The sequence below is a fragment of the Diceros bicornis genome, chromosome 35 (assembly GCF_020826845.1).
Source record: "Diceros bicornis minor isolate mBicDic1 chromosome 35, mDicBic1.mat.cur, whole genome shotgun sequence".
Classification (NCBI taxonomy): Eukaryota; Metazoa; Chordata; class Mammalia; order Perissodactyla; family Rhinocerotidae; genus Diceros; species Diceros bicornis.
In genome coordinates, this window is record NC_080774.1 from 29,839,482 (window position 1) to 29,854,529 (window position 15,048).

The window sequence follows — 15,048 nt, forward strand, 5'->3', positions numbered from 1 at the left end:
GGTAACCAAGCTATTAATAACTATCTGGCCAAGGATTATCAAGGGATGCTAACACTAGTGATAACTGCACAGTCTCAATACATTTTCCCACTAAATCCCCCTTGTTAATTAATTTAGGCACAAAGTACTTATTTAACTTTACAGCAGGAAAACCTGGACAACACCCCTTAGCCCAGTGATCAAGCTAATGTCCCCAGTGATGGGCTACAGACACCCTGGGCCACGGCTGCAGTGCTCCTCCCAAAAATGCCCAACCTGGGCCTAATCCCAAGGAAACACCCAAGAACACACACCCAGGCTGCATGCTTTACAGGCGTCAAGGTCAGGAAAGACTGAGGGACTGTTCCTGACTGATGGGCACTAGAGAGATAACTGCACGCAGCGAGTAACCCCGCACTGGGTCCCAGCCGGGCAGTGGACAGTAGTGGGGTAGCTGGTGAAACCCGAGTGGGTCTGAGGATCAGATGGTGGCCTGGTAGCAATACTAAAGCCCTGATTTGGATAGAAGTGCTGTGGTTATAAAGCCCACTGCACTCGCTTTTAGGAAATACGCTCTGAAATGTTAAGAGGTTATGGGGCATCATGTCTGTAACTTACTCCAACAACCCAGAAAGAAACCCACGCAGATAAACAGAGAGAGAACAAAACAATTCGGAAGTCTAGGTGAAGGTCTCTGAAAGTTCTTTATGTTGTATGTAGCAGCTTTTCTGTAAGTCTGGAATTATATGTTAAAAGAAGCAAACAAAATTGGGCCCAGAAAACCACTTGGCAGCTGAAGTCTGCCTTGGAGAGGGCGTGAACCTGGCTCCCCCAAGTCCCCCTTCTCGGCCACAGCATCAACACCTGGGCAGCCTCTCCCCACTTCTGTGCTCCCCCCACTCTCCTCCTGTCAATTCCCTTTCCTTGGGGACGTCTGTCCACACGGGAATTTGGGGTGATGGCATGGCACGTGCCAGCAGAGGTGGGGTGGGCAGCACCTGCAGGAAAGAGCCTGCCTGCAGCCTCCCAGGGAGGCGGTTGGCCAGCGAGGTTGAGGAGGGGTCAGAGGAGCACAGGCAGCGGCTGTCGGGGCAGGAGGGTCTCCTGGGGAGAGCTGGCCCAGAGGCTCCAGTTTTAGGGCTTGGCAAGGCCCCAGTTCACCCTCAGGCTGAGGCCGCACAGTCCCCTCTTGCACAGTCCAGCCGCAGTCCAGCCTCCTCATACTGGCACAAAAGACTCTTCACCCCAGGGCCTCTGGTTCACCTTCCACGGCCTGCCTACAAGTCCTTTTTTTTTTTTTTGTGAGGAAGATCAGCCCTGAGCTAACATCTCATGCAAATCCTCCTCTTTTTTCTGAGGAAGACTGGCCCTGAGCTAACATCTGTGCCCATCTTCCTCCACTTTATATGGAACGTCGCCACAGCATGGCTTGACAAGCAGTGTGTCGTGCGAGCCCGGGATCCGAACCGGCAAACCCGGGGCCGCCGCAGCAAAGCACACGCACTTAACCACTTGCGCCACCAGGCTGGCCCCTACGAGTCCTTTCTTTCCAGAACCATCAGCCCAGGACCATCCATGAGCTCTCAGCTTCGTCTCTCCCACCACCCTCCTCACTGCCTCCATGTGGGGCTTGGGTGCCGCGAGTGGTGAGGGCTGCTCCAGGCAGAACACAGTCCGTTCCCACACCAGAGCTAGGCCTTGTCAGTGCAACCAAAGGACCTGACGGTGCAGGGATGGCCCCTGAAAACCAAAACACAGAGGCCTCCCTCATCCCACCCTCCAGTCTGTGCTGCGGCAGCTGAGGTTGGGGAATCTCAGGTATAAGAAAAATAAGGCAAGGCCAGCCCGGTGGCGTAGTTGTTAAGTTTGTGCATTAGGCTTTGACGGCCCAGGGTTCACCGGTTCGGATCCTGGGCACTCACTGCTCATCAAGCCATGCTGAGGTGGCGTCCCATATAGAAGAGCTACAACTCTACAACTACGATACACAACTACGTACTGGGGCTTTGCAGAGAAAAAAGAAAAAAGGAAGATTGGCAACGGATGTTAGCACAGGGCCAATCTTCCTCCAAAAACAAAAAGAAAAAAGAAAAATCAGGAAGCCCTGGACACAGAGTGGGACCATTGTACCCATAAGCAATGCCCACTGACTGTGCCACTGCCTCGTGGAAGGGCCAGGCCCTAAAGGTAATAGCAGGCACAGGCCACCTCAGGCACTGGCCAAGGGGCTGGGTCTCCCCGGACTGGATGAGAGTGGGGGGGAGCACACTGCCTTCTGTTGATGGGAACCAGGACAGGTACCTGTCCACGAGGATGAAAAAGGCACAGTCTGAAGTACGAAAGTGCAGGGCCCCAGGGAGTGGCTGGAAAATGAAACTCACAGTAGTGTGTGGCTCTGGGGCCGCCCCAGGCCGCTGACCCCAGCAACTGCAGGCTTGACTCATAACACAGGGAAGCCCTGGGACGTGGACTGCGTCCCCGAGGCCGGCCCACGAGCACCCAGGGCAATGCTAGAAAAGCTCCCACCACAGAGGGCCTGACTAGACCCCTCAGTCCTGCCAGCACATGAATCCCTGGGCACCTCCACCCTGCCCCCACACTCAGCAATCACCTTCTGTGGGAACCCTCCCTGACGGCCATTTGGGGTGCCCAGGTCACCCCACACTGCCTGTTAACTCAGCCCAGCAGTCTGTGGTCCTCACTAAGTGAGGATGCCCTGAAGGGCAAAGGCTGCAGCAGGAAGGAAAGGAGGACCCGGAGAACGGAGGCGGGAAGGGAAAAGGAGAAATGCAAGACAAGGAAAGGCCGACTGCCGGCTCTCAAGCAAATCCAAGCTCCCCCTCCTCTGGGTGAAAACAAGAGCCCTGGGTCGCGCCCCCCCCCCTTCACGGGGGGGCTTCGGTAAAGAAAACTGTGCTCAGAGGCATCCCTTCTGTACCTTCTGAGTGATGAGGCTCAACGCAAAGAACAGGTAATACTCAAACGGATCTGATGGCAGCGTCAGGGGCAAACGGCAGGGTTGTTGGGCCACCCCCCAGCGCTGTGCCGGCCACCCACAGCCTCCCACCCTTCCACATACAAAATAGAGGAAGAGTGTTAGCTCAGGGTGAATCTTCCTCAGCCAAAAAACAACAACAAAAAAAATAAGGCAGGCTAAAATTTACAGATGGCTTCAGTGTCAAGACTAATCGTGAAGGTGATGGAGAGCAACCATTCAGGACAAGAACTAAGGGAATGTACCCGAGGTCAAGGGGTGCAGGGAAAGTACAGATCTATCCTGTTCTCCACAAAGAAAAGAAGCCTCTGGGCAAATGGACGAAGATCAGGAGGAAACGCCAGAATTTTAACCAAGAGGGCTTTCCCAAGGCTATCTCAGGCCTTGTGTCCACCTCCAAACGGGACTAGAGTCCACGCGGCTCAGTCAGAGGCAGAGACCTGGGCTGTTTAGGCCATGGGGCAGATGTGCTGGCTCTAGAGGGTGCACTGAGGAAGAATGTCCTTCCAAATAAATGTTACAAAAAGTATCTTCTGGGAGCTGAAATTAGAAACTTTCATCACTGATATTTGCCTCACACAGTAACTTCTCAGGATCACATTTACTACTTAAAGTACAGTTCTGGCGGCCCCCAGCACAGCAGTGTCCCTCCATTTGTCACTGATGACAGTAATGATTACTAGAACACCTCACTTTTGTGTAAGGAATTGCAAGACATGAAAATTCGGATGTACATCCTTGTCACTTGCTCTTCCTCATACCCTGGGAAGTAGAGAAACGGCATTTGAATCAACTCGTCTTATAGATAAGAAAACCAGGGCTTATAGATAAGAAAACCGCTCAGCGGTTGAGTCAACCCAGAGTCCTGCACCAGCAGGAGGCAGAGTCAAGCCTAAGGATTCTAACCCAGAGTCCAGTGTTATTTCCATCACATGCCCCCAAAAACAACCACTGGAGAGTTCCTGAAGCCCGTGGAAAGCACCCTCCAGGGTCTCAGCTACAGAACCATCATCACGCTGACACTCACTCATGCAGCTGGACTCACCAGTAGGAAGCTGGGCTGCTGCAGGTGAGGGAACGCCATGGCAGCCTCCCGTGGAGAGTTGGAAATGGCCGGCTCAGGCGAGCGCTGTGGAAAAGCAAAGAGGACCTCTCGCCACCCGCCACACCACAGAAACTGCCTCGCTTCACAGTGCCCAGGAGAACACGTGTACAACTCAGCACACACCGCTCCGCCAGGCCCACGTTTCACAGAAGTGCTGTTCTGCAGTCCACACTGGCCAGCCTCTGAGCCAGGTCGTGGCAGGGAACACTTGGTAACACTTGGTATCACTTGTATAGCACTCGCTATGAGCCAGGCCCGGTTCTAAGGCTCTCCACACACTTCTCATTTAGTCCCCGGTGGTAGGCAGAATTCTAAGGATACCCCTCCAAGATTCCCGCGCCTGGTTATTCAATCATACACTCATCTAGGCAGTGCCCTGAAAGGATTCTGCAGACACAAGTCAAGTCTCAAGTCGGTGGACCATACGATACAGAGCAGTCCTGCCTGACAGCCAGAAGGAAAGGGGATTAGTTCTACAACCCCAAGGATCTGGATTCTGTCAACAACCTGAATAAGCTTGGAAGCAGATTCTTCCCGAGAGCCTCCAGACAAGAGCAAAGGCGGCCAACACCTCGACTTCAGCCTTGTGAGACCCTAAGCAGAGAACCCAGCCAAGCCTGCGCTTCTGACTAGACAACTGCGAGATAATACATGGAGGTAGCTTTAAGCTGCCAAGTTTGCTAAGCAAGAACAGAAAGTCCATCCTCACCACAAGCCTGCACGGTCAGCACAGATGAGGAAATGGAGGCCGGGAGAAGGTAAGTCACTTGCCCTCACCCAGCTGGCAAAGGGCAGAGGCAAGACTCAAACACACAGACCTCCTCAGGACTCTCTCACGGAGACAGGTGGACACGTCTCCTCTGTCTTAGCTGCGCTGAGAATGAAGGAGGGGTGAGCAGCTCCCCCAAGGGAGCCCTGGAGGGAGCCGTCAGAAAATCAGGACCAGCTCCCAGATTCCTCCCTCCGCACCCCGGTCAGACACGGAAAAGCCCCCGACTCGGAGTGGGCAGAGAAGAAGCACGGCGAGTCACGGGCTACCACCGACGGCTTTCCTGCACAGCTCTGCCCACCGCCCGCCGGGAGGGCGCCGGGGTGGCAGCTGGCGGTGGACGCGGCTGGGAGAGGCCGGGGCGCGGAGGCCGTGCAGGCGACTGCGAGGCGGAGAGGAGACGCGCGTCTCCGCCACTCGGCAGTCTGGACACCCCCCGGGCCTTCTCAGCGCTTAACCAGCGATCACCTCAGCTTTAAGGAGGACTTCGGTCCACGCCGAAGTCCGGAGCCCGGCGGTCACGAGGACACCGCGCTCCTCCAGAACGACCAAGGCGGCGCCACCTCCAGACCCGCGGGCAAAGGGCGGAGCCTCGGAGAAGAGGGGCGCGCACCTCCTCGCTCAGAGCAGCCGCAGAGCAGCGGCTGCAGGAAGGAGCCCAGAGGCGCCCAAAGGGGGGCTCTCCCTCCCCGCCCCGCGGTCCGACCCGCCCGGCCAGGCCCGCCCTCCGCTCCCCGCTGCGCGGCCCCGAGCGCCCTTCCTCCCGCCGCCTCCACACCCGCGCCCTCGCGAGCGGCTCCCACCTCGTCGGGGGTTCTTCCGAGAGCGGCAGCCTCAGCCCACGCCGCTCGTGCCAAGGCCTCCCTCCGGCTGCTCCGGAGCCGAGCAGCCCCCACTGGGGCTCACAAGCGGCCTGGGAAGGGAGCCTCGGGGCCCCGTCCTACAGACGAGAAAACTGAGGCTCGGAGAACTCGAGCCCCACGGGGAGGAGGGCTCGGCCGGGACCCACACCGCTGGGCGACTCGAGGCTCAGCTTTCACCCCGAGCTCCCTTCCGCCGGCCCGTTCACGAGCGTTAACCGAGCACACGGGGCGGGCGTGAGAGGCGGCAGGAGGGCGCGGCCGGCCCCGGGTTCCCCGCTGGCCCGGCCCGGGGCTCGCGGAGGAACCAGACGGCTTCGGCGGAGGTTCGGCGGACCCGCCAGGACACGGGGCGGTCCCGCCACTCACCTGTGGGGTCCACAGCATCGCTCGCCTGGACGACGGAGTTCACCGTGAGACAACCGGGCGCCGAAATGTCGTCATCAAGGTGCGCGAGGATTCAGGCCCCCCCCGGCCTAACAGGACGCGCGCCGAAACCTTTCCGGGCTGCTACCTCAAAAGGCGCGTGCGCACAACGAAGGCCGGCCGGGTTTATGGCGGATACCTCTGAGTACGCGTGCGCAGTGGGGGCAGCTCCGCCCCTTACGCCTGAGCTCACGCAGTGTCCACCACAAGGACTGCGCGTGCGCGCAATGAGAGAGGCCATTTATTAGGGCCCTCGAGGCGCGCCCCCTAGTGGGTAACCGGCGCAGAGCAATTACACAGAGTGTATTGACGGCCTTTCCTCCAACAGGCATTTATTGAGTGCCCACACTGTGGGCCAAGCACTGCGCTGGGTCCTGCTTACGTAAGCGAGAACGACCGATGCAGCCTAGTAGGGAAGCCCTGATCGTCGAGGAGCGGGTCTCTGGCGTCGGCCACGTTTTCCCCCACACGTAGCACACCGCCCGGCAGGTATATGTCTGCGGACAGAACGGCCGAGGGGAGACCGAGCCTTCGCTGCCTTCCAGGGTGCGGCTGCCGAGGAGGACAGCCGGGGGCGCTGTCGGGAATGGAACGGTCGCCTGGGCCGGTAGAGGGCGCTGTTGGGGCGCCCGTGGGGCGGGGCCGGGTGGGGGCGGGGGCGAAGGAGAGGGCCCAGGGGCGGGGCTGGGCCGCGCGGGGCGCGCACTTCCCGCGGCCGCGCTGATGGCGGCGCCGGGCTCCGGTCCCGGGCCGGGGGCGCCCCCAGGGCTGGAGGCGACCCTGCAGAAGCTCGCGCTGCGGCGGAAGAAAGTGTTGAGCGCCGAGGAGATGGAGCTGTACGAGCTGGCGCAGGCGGCAGGCGGCGCCATCGACCCCGACGTGTTCAAGTGAGCTGGCGCGTGGGGGGATGGGCTGGCCTCGGGGGACCCCCGACGCTCCTGCTCTCCTGCCCATCCTCCGCCTTTGTCGGACCCCCTTGAAGCCCAGGGTAGAGTCGGACCGGCAGCCTGGTCTGGGCGAGGAGGGCTCCCTGCGCACTGCGTCTGCTCTCTCCAGGATCCTGGTGGACCTGCTGAAGCTGAACGTGGCGCCCCTCGCCGTCTTCCAGATGCTCAAGTCCATGTGTGCCGGGCAGAGGCTGGCGAGCGAGCCCCAGGACCCTGCGGCCGTGTCCCTGCCCACATCGAGCGTACCTGAAACGAGAGGTCAGACTCGGGCCCGGTACTCCCTGCCCCTGGGGCCCTGGCGGCCAGGTGGCAGGGGCGGGGAGGGGGGCAGCGCCCAGGACGGCGCGGGGTCGGCCCTCAGTGGCCAGACCTATCTGTCGGTCTTCTCCCAGGACCCGCTGAGCCACCCAAGGGCTCCCCCTTGGGCTCCAGTCCCCAGTTTAGGCTTGGCTGCCGCCCTTGAGAGAGCACGTCCAGATCGGGTGGGCTCAGAGGGGGTGCCCCAGGGAGGCCCGAGTAGGCTGGGCCTCATCCGGGACTTTCGCTGCCTCAGCCACTTCTCACCTCTGGGCTCCTGCCTTCACTCCACAAACGCGGGAACAAGACTGCTTTGGTTCGTGTTCTCACAGTTTGTACAGCCTTCAGGGACGTGCTCAGAGAGCTGGTTAGGCAGAAGCCTTCCTGCGACCCCTTCGCCTATACCCCACCCCGGCCCAAGTCCTGCTCAGGAGTCTGGCCAGCTGAGCTTCCCTCCTCCGGTTGTGGGACAGGAGTCAGCGTCGCAGCCCCTGGCTGCCCTAGACGCTCAGGGTGCAGAGGCCTGAGTGGCAGAGCGCTGGGCTCGGGTGTGAGGGGCCTCCTCACTCTGCAGGGTCATGACTGGGGAATGAACAGGTGCTGGTGACCAGATGTCACGGTGGAGCTCCAACTGCATCCTCCCTGTGTGTCATTTCCACTCCCAGTGGCTATCAGAAACCCTCTGACATGCAGGGGAACCTCCTGGGCTGGCTCCTGGGCCAGAAGCACCAGGGCTCTCACAGACACCCCGAGATGGGGCTGATGTTTAGGTGGCGGGCAGGCCACACCCCTGTGGGTGGGAGTGCCAGGGCCCTGGGTACCCACATCCCCAGTCCTGTGAGGCCCCAGGGACTCAAATGTAGGCCTCCTCACTGACCCACGCTCTGTCTGCTTTCTCTCTGTCTCTCTCTGACCTCCAGAGGCCTCCTTCCTCTCTTCCAAGAACTGTAGCCCCCCTGCAAGGCCCTCCTTTTCCTGGGCCCCTCGGCCTGCGGCCTCTCCAGTTCTGCTCCATGGCCCAGCTGCCACGCACTCGCCTCTCTCTCCTGGGCCTCCCGGTGCCCTCCGGTTCTCTTGCTGCCCGTTCTCTCCTTTTACAGGTTGTGTTTATTGGTTTATCTCTGGGGGTTGGTGTGCTTCCTTTTTTCCATGGAAACTGCCGTGGCCCCCAGAAAACCAGAGCAGCTTCGAGCTGCAAGGGCAGGACCCTGTGGGCCTGCCGTGCAGCTTAGAGACCGAGGACAGGATTTCATGGCTCACTTTATTAGAGACAACCCGCAGTACTTCTAGAAGGAGACCAACACCCCCTCCCCCAGAGGCTAATTCTGCTGAGTGAGACTTGCACTCTGTAGAGGTGCCCCCACCCCCGAGGAGAACAGACCGAAGGGCAGGGAAGGGGCAGCGTGGTGCGCTGTGGAGAGCAAAGCCCTGAGTGTGAGAGACACCTTGGTCTCATAGATGCTGTCAGCCACCTGGATGGGCAGCCTGGAGGATAGACTGTGATTCTTTTTTTCTGCCTAGTTCCTGAGCAGGCGGTACCTTCCAGGCATTGCCAGGGGCGTGTGAGGGAGGTCCTGATCCCACAGGTGCTCTGGCTTCGCCCTCCTTCATGCCCCTCCCTATATCGCCCACCTGGAAGTTCCAGGTGCCACCTGGAGCAGGGGCCAGGGAGGAGTGGGGAAGGGCCGAGGGGCAGGTCAGGGGAAGGGTGGGTGGACTAGAGGCTGGACTGAGGAATCGATGGGTGAGTTTCCAGAGGGAGAGAGAAATAGGGAACAGAGCCCTCCTCACTTGAGGGGGTGTTGGGTCCCACTCACTCAGGACTCTGGGTGCCAGGCTGGCTCTAGTGCTGAGGGCGCAGTGGGACTGCGAGAGGGACATGCTCTTGGTCCAGGGAGGGAGGTGGCCAGATAAAGCGACAGTAACGGACGGGAGGAGGCCAGTGCCGCTAGCCTTGCTGGAGCAGTAAGGGTTAAGCAGGCGGGGGGCCCTCGGTGCCAGCTGCAGTCTCCTTGCCCTGCAGCCCTGCAGGTGGGGTGGTGGGGAGGGGCTGAGAGAGGAAGGGCAGGTGGGAGGCAGATGCAGAGCCTGGATCCAGGCCACTGGTGGGAGCCGGGCCTGAGCTGGGGGTGTGGGGAGAGGGAGAGAGCGGGGAGTCAGGAGGTGTGCCGTGGGAATGGCGCTGGGAGCACTGGCATAGAGGGGGTGGGAGGATCCGAGGGAGCTCTGAGGGAGGTGGGGAGGAAGCCCCAAGCCCGGGGACAGGAGTGGAGCGCTGGGCTCCACAGGGTCGTTCTCTCCTCAAGTGCTCAGGCCTTGGGTCCTGCTGGGCTGGGCGGCCAGCAGCCAGGAGACCAGGACACGGAGGCCCTGGGGAGATGCCTGGTGGGGTAGAGGGCAGCCTGGGAGGGGTTTGATGGGGAGGAGTGGGAAAGGGGAGCAGGTAGATAAGGGGCCATGCCAGGAATGTGCTGTGGCCGAGAGGCAGAGGCCACCAGACAAGACAGCTCTCTGAGGCCACATGTCACAGCATCTGTCACAGAGACCTTCGGGCCACCTCATTAATGGCAGGATCTGGGGTGGAGAAATAAAGAGGTGTCAGAGTGACCCCGCTGTGGGGCCTGTGGTGGCCCAGGAAGACGACGGGGGCCTGGGGTTGTGGGCACTCACTGGCCTTAGGTTTCCCACAGAATCGGGGTGTGCAGTTGCTCCAGGCCGTGGGCTGGACCCCACTCAGGGGCTTGACTCTGTCTGGGTTCCTGACCCCCAGCCATCGAGGTGACCTGTGGGGACTGTCATCGTCAAGCTCACTCATTTCTGCCTTTTCCGGTAGAAAAGGGGGAACAGAAGACCCCGAAAGCACAGGGAGGTAATGCTTGTCATGGTGAGGATGGGGGTCACTGAGGAGAAGTTAAATGCAGTGGAGTGCTCTCTGTTGAAGTTTAGGGCAACTGTATGTTTTAAAAAGACGTCCCTCAGGATGTGTGAGATGAACTTGGTGAGCAGAAGCCGTGAGCCTCACGGGGAGCTGCGCCGTCCAGTGAGGGAGCCACAGGCCCCGGGGCTGGTGCGGCTGAGACGCGCTGGGAGTGTAGGTGCAGAGCGCATGCCCGGATGCTGGAGGATCAGCACAGAGGGAGTGGACCACCTCACGAATAACTTTCATATTGACTCCATGCTGAAATGATCATATATTGGATATTTGGGGTTAATTAAAACAGATTATTTAAAAGATTTCCTGTTTCTTTTTACTTTTTAAAGTAAAAAGTACTAGAATTTAGTACTAAACTACTAAAAGTACTTTAAAAAATTACTGGAATTTTTACTTTTTAAAGTAAAAATTTACTTTTTAAAGTAAAAATTACTAAATTTTCTAGTGGCTACTAGAAAATTTAAAATTACACATGTGGCTTGCATCACATTGCTATTGGACAGCGCTGCTCCAGAACATTCAAAATCACGGCCATGTGTGCACAAGCAGGGCGGGATCACTGGGCACGTCCATGTGGGAGAACACCTTTCCAAGAAGTGGAGGCTCAGTTCAGGGTTAAAAGTGCATGTGTGTGTGTGTGTCCATGGTGCACGTTGGTCTCTGTAGTTGTGTCTGTAACGTGTTCTGGAAGCACTGATTAAGGCCCTACTGTGAGCCCGGCCAGAGAGGGCAGCAGTGCTGGCCACCACCCTGCCTGCTGGCCTTGAAGACCTGAGGGTGGCCTGCTGTGCTGCCTCCCCCGGCTGCAGTGGCTCCCGCAGCAGGGCTGTCGTCTTTTCTTTCCTCTCCTCATTTCTCAACCCTCTTCTCCCTAGTTCTCCTGTTCCTTTCCTTCCTCACACAATGTGCATTCACTGCACACTCATGGCCAGTCACTAATATTTGCCTTGGCGGCCCCACTGGCCCATTTCCCCACGAGGGGGCGCTCCCACCACGAAGGAGAAAGACCGCTTTGGGGGACGGGCAGGAAGGCATGGAGCAGCAGTTCCCAGTGGGCTTTTTATAGATCCTCCTTGTCAAGCAGCTCTGCCAGGAGAGCTCGCAGGGGATGGTGAGTGGCGATCACGGGGGCCACACCAAGGAGAAACGGCAGAGTGGGTCCCGCCGGTCTGGCCGGCTCCTCAGCTTCACGGGCTCCCCGAGTCCTGGGTGCTGACAGGCTGGTACGTTTTAGGGTTTGCTTCATTAGAGCGTCACAGAGCCCTGAGTGGCCACAAGCTGGTTTTGGGGATCGGAGGAGCACTGACGTTGAAGAAAAAGCCAGAGTGTTTCTAACATTCAGTGATCGCTGTCTGTCTTTGATGCCTAAGAGGGCCCCTCAGGAACTGGGCCTGGGAGCACGTCCCCACCATGGCCCACCCCAGCCTGCAGTCACCCTTGGCTCAGCCCCACCCTCCATTCCCTCTCACCCCAATAACCCTTCCACAAAGGAGCTGGGGCAGGTGTGACCAACTCCAAAAAGTCCCTTGCTGGGTCCCCCGGGGAGGGCGTGGCTGAGCCAGGCTTAACAAAGCAGGTCTTCCCGTTGCCAGGCCCTGCAGACCATTCTCGATTTCCCCATCTTCATGGGGAAAATGAAGAAGACTGAATGGGTCTCTCCACTAATCCCGGGAGCATGTGATTCCTGAAGGGCTCCAAGAATTGCCCAGAGTGGGATGATGGCCTGCTTTCCTTGTTAGAAGGTTTCTCAGTGCCTTCTGTGGCTCAAAGTTACATTGGTTTCTCATTTCTGGGGTTTATGGGCCTTGTGAGATTTAAAGATGAACATTATTTGCTCTTTTCTTGTTTCATCCTTGAGTTTCCGGAAGGGTCAGGTCATTATACTGAGGGGGAGAGGAAGCTCACCTGTGTGGCAGGCTGAAGAAAAGCTGGCTTCACAGTCAGGCCCATGTCTGAGAGCCGCCACTTGCTGGGGGTGAGCTGTGCCTGAGCTCTTCTCCCCAGTCCTTCAGGAAACGCCCCTCATGGAGAGTCCATGGGCCCCTAACCTCCCAGGGTTAGGCCAGAGGCTACAGAAGACCTACCTCTGCCTGGCCCGGGCTGGGGCAGGGCTGTGGCCTCAGGGGGGCACTAGCATGTTGGGAGATGCTGCAGGTTGGTGGGCTCATGCTCTCGTAGGACATGGGATCCTTGCGGTGGGGACCAGAATAGTGGCATTTGCACCAAAGGAAATGGGGGTGACGGTTCTCTCTGTGTCTGTCTTTCTGAGTCACTGGTAGGCTGCGTTGGCCCAGCTTCACCCCACCACACGCTCCTGTGTGCTCCCCCTTGGCTCTGGGTAACCGGTTATTACTTCTTTGTCTCATCAAGTGTACGTGAGCCCTTGAGTGTGAAACCCAGGGAGGCGAGGCTGGGAAAACTTGAGCCCTCAGAGTTCCAAGCATGTCACCTCTATAACCCTCCCCACGCACGGGCAGCAAAGACCCCCCTGCTCTCTGAGGAAGAACTTTCCAGAAATTCTTTTAAGAAGGACCGTCCCATCCCTGCAGGAATCCCAGGGAGAATTCAGTTGTCAGTATTAGCATGAACGTGAGTCTGATGTCCTTCTGGAGGAGCCAGGGTCTGCAGTGTCAAATGCAGACGCCTCTGCTTGCTCAAGGTGACAAATGGTGACACAGAAGTGACCTAAGAGGCTCCTAAGAAACTTCCTTGTGTCTTTTCTCCAAGAACTCACAATTCCCCGTTGCAGCCTATTTGACTAAGAATCGGGATGGAGTCTGGGGGTCAAGCAGGGCACACCTGCCCTGGTCAGAGCCCGCAGGGCAGACCCTGCTAGGGTGGAGCAGAGGAGAACCCTGCCTGGGGCAGGCCCAATGGGGAGGGGCTGTGACCCAGTGGACGAGCCTGTTCCTGGGGACGTTTTGTCCCCGTGGGGTCCTCTTGGTCTCGCTGATGCTGTCACCCCCGAACCCCGGGGCAGCTACTCCTTTAATGAACTCTGGCCCAGGTGTGGCTGCAGAGCTTCCTGGCTCTCTTCACAAAGAGAATAAAGAAAGCAAAGGACACATCAAGGTGTAGCTGAACCTGTGGGCTCCGTATGTGGAGTCTCCGTCTGCGTGTGACTCCCGTGGTCAGGACGAGGCTCGAGCGGTCGAGCCACGGCAGAGCCATCACGGGCCCAGGAGTGACCCTGGGAGCAGGAGGCTCGACCACGGAATGTGTGCAGAATCCTGAGGGAGGGCGGGAAACGTGTGAGAAAGAGCTCTCCAGATGCAGATCCCAAAGCCTGACTTCCGTACTTGATGACTGACGTGCTTCCTGATCCGTTCAGATGTGGGGGATCCGGAGAGGAGGAGAGGGCCTGTGGGGGGAGACCAGCGGCCCTGCAGGGAGCCGTCCCATGCTGCTGGCGGTCAGGGCCGACCGCCTGCGCTTTCCAGGGCAGGAGTCACCAGGCTGAGCTCCCCTTCCCCTAAATTCACCACCAGAACTTTCCCCATTGCTCCTGGCATTGCCTCCGTCCTAGGAAGGCCTCCTACACTCTGCCAAGGACTCTTCCTGGATGTGCTGTCTCCAGGCAGTCCTCACCCTCAGGGCTGCCATAGGGTCCTCGGCTGAAAGGACCGTGACAGAAATGTCCTCAATGTAAATGTTGCTCAGAGAACACAAACACAGTAGGTGCGCTGTGACCGTGGGGCTTGCCCGGGTTCCTGACGGTGGTGTTCTGTCTGCTCAGGGAGAAACAAAGGCAGCAGTGCTCGAGGTGGAGGCATGGCACTGGCAGAACGTGGCGGCCGGGAAGGATCCAGCCAGAGGATGCCCCGCCAGCCCAGTGCCACCAGGCTGCCCAAGGGGGGTGGACCGGGGAAGAGCCCCACGCGGAGCAGCACCTGAGACGGGTGGAGACTTCTCACACCACCCAGCTGTGGGCTCCCCATCCCCCCAGCAGAAGCTGTGTGTGGCTTCCTCCAGTTGCTAATAAACCTTTTTGAAAAATTGAGGGTCCGTTCAAGACATTTTCTGTCACCTTTTGAATATATTAAGGCACAAAGATTTAGAACTAGTTCTGTGTGCTGGTCCCAGTTATGCTACAGCTGAACTAACCAAGTGACTTAAACCAGTGACTTCACCCTCCTGGACCTCAAGTTCGGCTCTGAGAGAAAATATCCATATTACTAGGTCTTTTATAAACAGACATCAACACGTTGTGCTTCAAGTGAAAGGTAGGATGACGCTTTTACTGAGACCATGGACAGTGAATCATGATCTAGAGCTTCTAACCTTCTGTGGGTCATAAATGCTGTGGAGAATCGAAAAACCCTTTTCCCAAAAACATGTCCTGACCTTACACATTTGACCCATAGGTTTAGGGATTTTGTGGACACCCCCCAACCTCCATGGACCTCAGATTTTAAAACTCCAGTTCTAAGCTTTTATACTTTAGTCCACATGACCCATCAATGGAGAAGCATGACAAATGGCAAATTCAATTGAAAAACCTCACTCAGTTTTCCTAGCGTTTACTAAATCTTTAGGCTTTGAAACCTTGGGTGGGAAATACTGACTCTCGCCCCGAGTCATGTCACGTGAGCAGTGGCTCCTCACCGATGTAGCTGGTGCTCCACCCGCTCCAGCAGCGCAGCACTGTGCGGCCCAGACCAGCCCCCTACGCGGCCCGTCAAGTCGGGGGTCCCCCCACTGCTGGGGGCAGATGAGTGTGTCCCCGCCGAGCACCATG

At 58.2% G+C, this 15,048-nt stretch overlaps 1 protein-coding gene across 4 annotated transcripts; it reads left to right on the plus strand.

Annotated features, from left to right (window-relative positions):
- The first annotated feature begins 6,445 nt into the window (after positions 1 to 6,445).
- LOC131398465 (mitotic-spindle organizing protein 2B) lies at positions 6,446 to 14,310 on the plus strand. Of its 4 annotated transcripts, none has more exons than XM_058532016.1 (4): positions 6,446 to 6,623; positions 6,901 to 7,021; positions 7,243 to 7,339; positions 14,047 to 14,310. In XM_058532016.1, the coding sequence occupies exons 2-4, from the start codon at positions 6,963 to 6,965 to the stop codon at positions 14,287 to 14,289; spliced, it is 399 nt and encodes a 132-aa protein (XP_058387999.1). In that variant the 5' UTR covers positions 6,446 to 6,623; positions 6,901 to 6,962; the 3' UTR covers positions 14,290 to 14,310. The 4 variants fall into 4 exon arrangements, with proteins under 4 accessions (XP_058387999.1, XP_058388000.1, XP_058387998.1 ...); XM_058532017.1 differs by lacking the exon at positions 6,446 to 6,623 and adding an exon at positions 8,299 to 8,478 and having other exon boundaries at positions 6,846 to 7,021; positions 7,191 to 7,339; positions 14,047 to 14,282; XM_058532015.1 differs by lacking the exon at positions 6,446 to 6,623 and having other exon boundaries at positions 6,846 to 7,021; positions 7,191 to 7,339.
- Positions 14,311 to 15,048: the final 738 nt, after the last annotated feature.